Raw genomic sequence first — 7,753 nt, forward strand, 5'->3', positions numbered from 1 at the left:
CACTCTTCCCTGATCCAGCTTTCTAGTCCTTCTTCCACCTATGACACCATCTCCCCAGACAATAACTTGGGTCCACCTGCATGTCAGATGGCAGGCGAAGGCAAAAACTAGCAAAGTCATGGGCCCCTTAGAATATACCTAAAATAGACCTACTAATTTTTTCCAAAATGGAGACCCCAAATCTCATCTGCTCTATTCTTGTCTTTAGGTTCATGGTTAGTCAATAGTTTGTTCTGCTTCGTATCTTAATTCTTTTTCAGCCACCATGTTTCAGCCACCAGATGCTACCATGTCAGCCTGACTTCCCTGGATAGAAGACCCCACCAATGTGTCCTGGAGCTCCACTTCCCTAGATCCCTTCCCCACTAGGGAAAGAGAGAGACAGGCTGGGAGTATGGATCGACCTGCCAATACCCATGTTCAGCGGCAAAGTAATTACAGACCCCAGGTCTCCCACCCTCTACATCCCATTATGATCCTGGGTCCGTACTCCCAGAGGGATAAAGAATAGGGAAGCTATCAAGGGATGGGATGGGCTAGGGAGTCCTGGTGGTGGGAATTGTGTGGAATTGTACCCCTCTTATCCTATGGTCTTGTCAATATTTCCATTTTATAAATAAAAATTATTTTTTAAAAATGATTGATCTTCAGCATCACACTAGAGGTTGTATTTGAAAGGAAAAACAAAAAACCTCATTGGAACTTTCTCCCTCACCTGCATCCAATTTAGATTATTGCCAAGAATGAACATCACTGAATCCATCACTGCAAAAATGGTATCATCTGTTTTCCATCTGCACCATGCCTCGGCCTCACATGAGCTTAATGTGCAGCTTGGCGATACGAGAATCCGGCATGAAGCCCAACCAGTCTATCTTGGCGTTACTCTTGATCGCACCCTGTCATTTCACAAACATCTCATAAAAACTACAGCAAAGGTGGGCGCGAGGAATAACATCATTGCAAGACTGGCCAGCTCCTCATGGGGCGCGAGCGCTTCCACACTACGATCATCATCTCTGGCATTATGCTATTCCACTGCAGAATACTGTGCCCCAGTATGGTTCCGTAGCCCCCATGTCCACTTGGTCGATTCCAAATTATACTCCTCCATGAGGATAATTTCTGGAACCATCCGTTCCACCCCGGTTCCATGGCTGCCAGTTCTTAGCAACATCGCCCCGCCAGATATTGGTCGGGATGCGGCATCATCTAAGTTCATTTCCCACGTCTACGCTCGACCGGACCTGCCAATATACGACGCAGATATCTTCGCCCACCCTGTCCAACGCTTGATGTCTCGTCACCCAATCTGGTCCCCTACGCCTACACTGAACTTCTCTGTTCCAGACTCTTGGAAACAGAGTTGGCAGTCAGCTGAGGTAAAGAACAAACACCTCATCACAGACCCCTGCAAGCGTCAACCCGGCTTTGACCTAGCACGTTATGATTGGGCCCTCCTCGATCGCTATCGAACAGGCCATGGCCGGTGCGCCGCTATGTTCCATCGCTGGGGAGCCAGAGACGACCCGAACTGGCCCTGCGGCTCCAGACAGACTATGACCCACATAGTCAACGACTGCCACCTCTCCAGATTCAAAGGAGGTCTCGAAACTTTATATCAGGCTCAACCTGACGCTGTTGACTGGCTACGGAAGAAGGGCAAACGCTAGAAGAAGAAGAACTGAATCCATCTGACATTAATGGCATGGACTTAAAGCAGCAAGTGTTTGTGACCAGCATGTTGTTTTTCCATTGATTTTGACTCACAGTTCATTATCTGGATAAAGAAATGTTTGTGTAGGGGTCAGGCAGTGGCACACTTGGTTAAGTGCACACATCACAGTGTGCAAGGACCTGGGTTCAAGCCCCTGCTCCTCACTTTTCAAGAGAAAGCTTCATGAATGGCGAAGCAAGCCTGCAGGTGTCTTTCTCTCTCTGCCTATCTCTCCCTTCTCTCTCTATTTCTCTGTCTCTACCCAATAATAAATAAAACATTTAAAAATAAAAAGATTGTAAAAAAAGAAATGTTTGTGTTATCAACTCACTAAGTTAACATTAGTCACTAATCACCTAGTTAAGTTATAATTACGTGTATCCCAGCTAATGCTGCAACTTCAATTGCAAATAAATCACCAGAGAATCATTATATAAATAACCAGAATGGCATTATATTTCTCTTTTAATGACTTTATTTACACAGATACAATGTTCCTGAAAGCAGAATGCACTTTTTTTCATTTAGACACTGGGACAATAAATTTTGATATATATAAGTATACACATCATATTTTAAAGACAAACACACTGCTTTTTAAAAGACAGGAGAATGTTTGCAGGCAGCTGGTTTGCATAAATCTCAGTTATTTTTTTAATGTTGAATTTAAATACATTGTGAAATTTTAAAAAAGCAAAAATATAGCTAAAATTGTTAGTGTCAAACTAGTAATTATAAATTCAATGATTTCAAGTTCCACTACAGCCTAAAGGCTAGAATCTTAATTCAAATAACTTCACACCAACATAACAATCATCATAACACTGCTATGGAGTGGACTAAATAAGGGTTTCATTTCAAAAAATATTTCCAAGTTTGTTGCAATAGAACTTCTTATTTTAAATAATCCACAGCACTGAATACTTTTCTTAAAGCCATTATTTAAATGTTTTTTTTCTCAAGTTGCAGTCAGTCACTTCCTATCATAAAAAACTACCTGGCCCTTGGTTTTGTCACACAGAGTAGAGACAGAATCTTCACTGCTGGCTAATCAGAAAAAAAAAAAAGAAAGAAAGAAAGAAAGAAACACCTTAAAAGAAACCACCTACTTTTCCTCCAGAAGAATGCTGTGAGTTTAATTACCTTGAGCAGACACATTAACTGCATCTACCAGTTTGACTTATTAGTGTAGGAACACTCCATAGCCAATTTTTAAATATTTATTTATTTATTCCTTTTTAGTGCCCTTGTTTTTTTTTATTGTTGTAGTTATTATTGATGTCATTGTTGGATAGGAGAGAGAGAAATGGAGAGAGGAGGGGAAAACAAGAGAGGGGGAGAGAAATATAGACACCTGCAGACCTGCTTCACTGCCTGTGAAATGACTCCCCTGCAGGTGGGGAGCCGGGGGCTGGAACCAGGATCCTTACACCAGTCCTTGCGCTTTGCACCACGTGCGCTTAACCTGCTGCGCTACCACCCGACTCCCCATAACTAATTTCTATACAAAGCTACTGGTTCACTGAGGGAACCAATTGAGCCAGTTGGAGGAATTACCACCATGCCTCATTCCTTCCACATACCAAAAGTAACAATAATTATGCTGAGATAATCCACTGACTATTTCTCTGGGAAGAATTAAAACAAATATAATAAAATGATTTCTCAAAAGAAATATTTATGAGGTTTTTCCTATCAGTTTCGTCTAAATACAGAACTTTAGCAAACCCAAAAGTCAGTTAATCTTTGGAAGTGCATATATCTGTGTTAAGTTCTTACAGGCTTTCCAGAGTGAGTGATGGATTTCTCTTTTATTCATGCACCAAAGCTTAATTGGCTTAAGGATTTCTGTTAAACCAAATAAGGTAGACTCTAGCTCTCCGTAATTTTTATTTCCTGCAACTGACAAATATAATTATATTCCATGTCAATTTTCTCCCAAGCATGAAGAATGAAGCTTTTGGGTGTGATTTCCAGACAATGAGTATTTATACTTAACTATTTTAATATTAACAACAACGGGGCTGAGTGATAGAGCACCTGTGGTGGAGAAGTCTCATAAGAGGTAAAGCAGAACTGCAGGTGTCTTCCTCTCTCCCGGTTGCTCCCTTCCATCTCAGTTTCTCTCCGTCTACACAATGAATGAATGAATGAATGAATGAATGAATGAATGAATGAATAAAATATTAAAGAAAAAAATTAACAATGAAAAAGACTTTCAGGTCTGGGACTCCTAAGTCCCAGGTTCAATCCCCTGCATCACCATAAGCCAGAGCCGAGCAGTGCTCTGGTAAATAAATAAATTAAAAATCAATAATCATCCTTTTTTGCCTCCAGGGTTATTGCTGGGTCTCAGTATTGGCACTATGAATCCACCACTCTTGGCGGCCGTAGTTTCACTTTATTGGATAGGACAGAGAGAAATTGAGAGGACGGTGAGACAGAAATGGGGAGAGAAAGAAAGACAGACACCGACAGACCTGCTTCACTGTTTGTGAAGCTTCCCACTTGCAAGGGGCTCAAACTGGGATCCTTGTGCAGGTCCTTGAGCTTTGTACTCTTAACCCAGTATGCCACTGCCCAACCCCCAATAATAATCTTTATGTTGGTTTCTTAAGTACCTTGCTTTACATTTTTTTGGACAACAGTAAATCTGGGGTAATGTGAAAATTGCTAATTTTTTTAAATGCTGTATTTTAGTTGTTTTAAAGTCATTGTTTTTTTTTTTTATTTTTTATCATTTCTATCTTTATGAGCAAAGTCAGCTGGATTTAGTTAGAAGGGCCCTAGCTGGTCTCTCTTGATCTCCTTCCTCAGACTTCAATGGTAAAACCTTGTTAGCACCCAACATACAGAATGCAAAATCATAAACAATGACTGTAGAAAGAGTGTCTGGCAGGGTGCATTCACTGCTGAGCGAGCAAGCAGATCAAAGGGCTCACACACCACCTGCTCCCTCTCTCCCCCTCCCACAATGTTTCCAGACCCATGAGTCCTTCCATTCTAAGGTTGGCCTTCAACTTCCTCCCAAGTGCGGCTGTGCTGTGGCTTCTGGCTCAGAGGAATTCCTGATGATTTTACTCATGCTGGGTCATGTATTCATGCTCGACTCTGTCCAGGCCGGAGAAGTCTCATCCTTCATAGTGGAGAGCTTCCTTGGGGTGAAGGGCTCAAACCCCAGCAGTCTGAGCACCGCCACCCGGTACCTCTTGGACATGATGTTGTAGAGAATGGGGTTGATGGCAGCGCTGAGATAGAAGAGCACGAAGGACACCAGGTTGCAGTACTGACTGATCTGGGCAATCTCCAGTGAGCCAGGCTCAAAGGATTTGAAAAATAGATACCGTCCTACGTGGAAGGGCAGCCAGCAGAGGATGAAAGCAAACACCACCACAGCTGCAAGGATAAGGGGGGGGGGGGAAGAAGAGAATGAATCAGTACAAGAAGTGGCACAACAAGTCACAGTCTATGTCTTCCAAGGCACAGCTTTATTTTAGGGTTGTATGGTGTGATCTCTTGTTGCTGAAAACCGCCATGTTCTGCTCTTGTCCCTTTTAACGAAGATGTCTGTTTAAATCAAAAGTTTTACTGAGCTTCCCAGTCATTTCTATTTAACCACTCTTGGGAGTGATTCTGTTGGCTGAGAGGGAACAATGGTCCAACACTTTATATGGTAGACACGACCAAACTGACATGAGGCAGTGATAATCAACCACAACTTTCTGTTTCCTGGGGTGTGGATATATATATATATTATATACATATATATACACTAAGTCTACGTTACACACAGATTTAATGAATTAAATCTACTAGTTCTGCAAGACCTTCATGCCTGAGGGAGGCTCTGCGGGCTCAGGTTTAAACCCCCGCACGCCATCAAATAGAGCTGAGCAGGGAGGGCTCTGGTCTCTTGGTGAGTATCTCTGCCTCATTAAAATAAACAATTAAATGTATTTAACAAGGGTGGAGTCCCGGAGGGATGGAGGGAGAGGGCTCAGAGGAATGGGAGGAAGGGTGGGGGGGGGCAGGGTCCAGGATGAGAGGAGTGTCCCAGAGGAGCAGGGTTGCAGAGGGGGCGGCCCAAAGGGGGGGGGTCCCAGGGGTGAGGTCCCGAAGGGGGTTCCCGGGCCGTAGGTGGGGGTCGCGAAGGGGCGGGTCCCGGGGGACGCACCGAGCATGCCGACCGTGTGCCCGTGTCCGCGGCCCCGCAGCGCCGCGCCCGCCCGCCCGCGCCTCCTCCGCCAGAGCGTGCGGCCCACGAGCGCGTAGAGCACCGACAGGCAGAGCAGCGGCAGGAAGAAGAAGGCGCTCGACACCCAGAGCATGGCGCGCAGCAGCCCCGAGCGCACGGCGAAGTCGGTGGCGCGGCACTCGGCCGTGGCGCGGGGGTCGGCGCCCGGCTCGTGCTCCACGCCGACCAGCAGCAGCACGGGCGCCGCCCCGCTCGCCGCCAGCGCCCACACGGCCAGCAGCAGCCCCTTGGCGCGGCCGCGTGTGAGCAGCGCCCTGGCGCGCAGCGGCCGGCAGATGGCGCAGTAGCGCTGCGCGCTGAGCGCCGTGACCGTGAGCGCCGCCGCGTAGGTGCAGGCCTCGCCCACGAACTGGAAGAGCTTGCAGGCCGACGCGCCCAGCCGCCACGGCCGAAAGTGCCAGAGGCGCGCCAGGTCGAGCGGCATGCCCAGTAGTACTAGGAGGTCGGCGGCTGCCAAGCTGCACAGCTGCAGGTTCGTGGCGGTGCGCAGCTCGCGGAAACGCCACGCGGCCAGCACGGTCAGCGCGTTGCCCGCCGTGCCCACCGCCAGCAGCGCGGCGCACGCCGCAGTCACGCCCGCCAGCAGCGGCGCGGGGAACAGCGCGGGGCCCACCCAGCCCGACTCGTTGGCGGCCCGCGGCCACCAGGGGGCGTCCGGCGGCGTCGCGTTCCACATGGCCCGCGGGGTGCAGGGGCGGGAAGGGAGCAGAGGGCTCAGCGGGTCCGGGGCGGCGGGGGGGGGGGGGGGGGGAGTAGTGTCCTGGGCGGGCTGAGTCGGGGCCCCGGGGGGGCAGTGGGTGGGGGAGGTCCCGGGCGGCCGGAGAGGAGGTCCCGAAGGGGAGAAGGGTGCGGGTCCCAGGTGGCGGGGTGTCCCGGGAGCCTGGGGGGGTCCCCGAGAGTAGAGGGGGCCCCGGGGGACGTCCCAGAGAAAGAGGGTCCTGGAGGGGCGGAGGGAAAGGGTCCCAGGAGAGCTGAGTTGAGTCCTGGGCGGAGGGGGTTTCGGAGGAGGGAGTGCAGGGGGCCCTGGGGGTCCTCGGACGGGCTGGATGGGGGGGGGTCCCAGGGAGGAGAGGAGGCCCCGAGGGGTTACAGAGGGAAGGGATCTCAGGAGGGCTGAATTTGGGGGTGCCCGGGGGAAGGAGTCCCAGGAGGGCGGAGTTGGGTGTGCCTGGGGGAAGGGGTCCCAGGAGGGCAGAGTTGGGGGTCCCCGGGGAAAGGGGTCCCAGGAGGGCTGAGTTGGGGGTCCTGGAGGGAAGGGGTCCCAGGAGGGCAGAGTTGGGGGTCCTGGAGGGAAGGGGTTCCAGGAAGGCTGAGTTGGGGGTCCCAGGAGGGCAGAGTTGAGGGGTCCCGGGGGAAGGGGTCCCAGGAGGGCTGAGTTGGGGGTCCTGGAGGGAAGGGGTTCCAGGAAGGCTGAGTTGGGGGTCCCAGGAGGGCAGAGTTGAGGGGTCCCGGGGGAAGGGGGTCTCAAGAGGGCTGAGTTTGGGGGTCCCGCAGAGGGTGCTCACGGAGGCCACGGGATTGCAGAGCCGAGGCGACCGATGGAGGGGCTGGAGGCGCTGCCTCACTCAGCCACCTGCCGCGGGAGCAGGACCCGGAGGGATGGCCCCGCCCCGCCCCGCCTCCTGCCCGCAGCCCCCCCACCTGCCCGCAGCGCCCCCTCGTAACTCCCACAGCGCCCAGGGACAGTGTTGGGGGGGGGCTGGGGAAAGTGACCAGAAAGGCAGATCCCGGGCGGGGTGGGGACAGCCCCCCGCTGCTGGGGCCCCTTGGCTGCACCTAGG

At 50.7% G+C, this 7,753-nt stretch overlaps 1 protein-coding gene across 1 annotated transcript; it reads right to left on the reverse strand.

The window, feature by feature from the left end:
* Positions 1 to 4,103: 4,103 nt before the first annotated feature.
* GHSR (growth hormone secretagogue receptor) lies at positions 4,104 to 6,648 on the reverse strand. Its single transcript, XM_007518395.3, has 2 exons — positions 5,892 to 6,648; positions 4,104 to 5,113 (listed from the first exon to the last, which is right to left on the reverse strand). The coding sequence occupies exons 1-2, from the start codon at positions 6,646 to 6,648 to the stop codon at positions 4,809 to 4,811; spliced, it is 1,062 nt and encodes a 353-aa protein (XP_007518457.2). The 3' UTR covers positions 4,104 to 4,808.
* Positions 6,649 to 7,753: the final 1,105 nt, after the last annotated feature.

The sequence above is a fragment of the Erinaceus europaeus genome, chromosome 14, assembly GCF_950295315.1.
Source record: "Erinaceus europaeus chromosome 14, mEriEur2.1, whole genome shotgun sequence".
Taxonomy (NCBI): Eukaryota; Metazoa; Chordata; class Mammalia; order Eulipotyphla; family Erinaceidae; genus Erinaceus; species Erinaceus europaeus.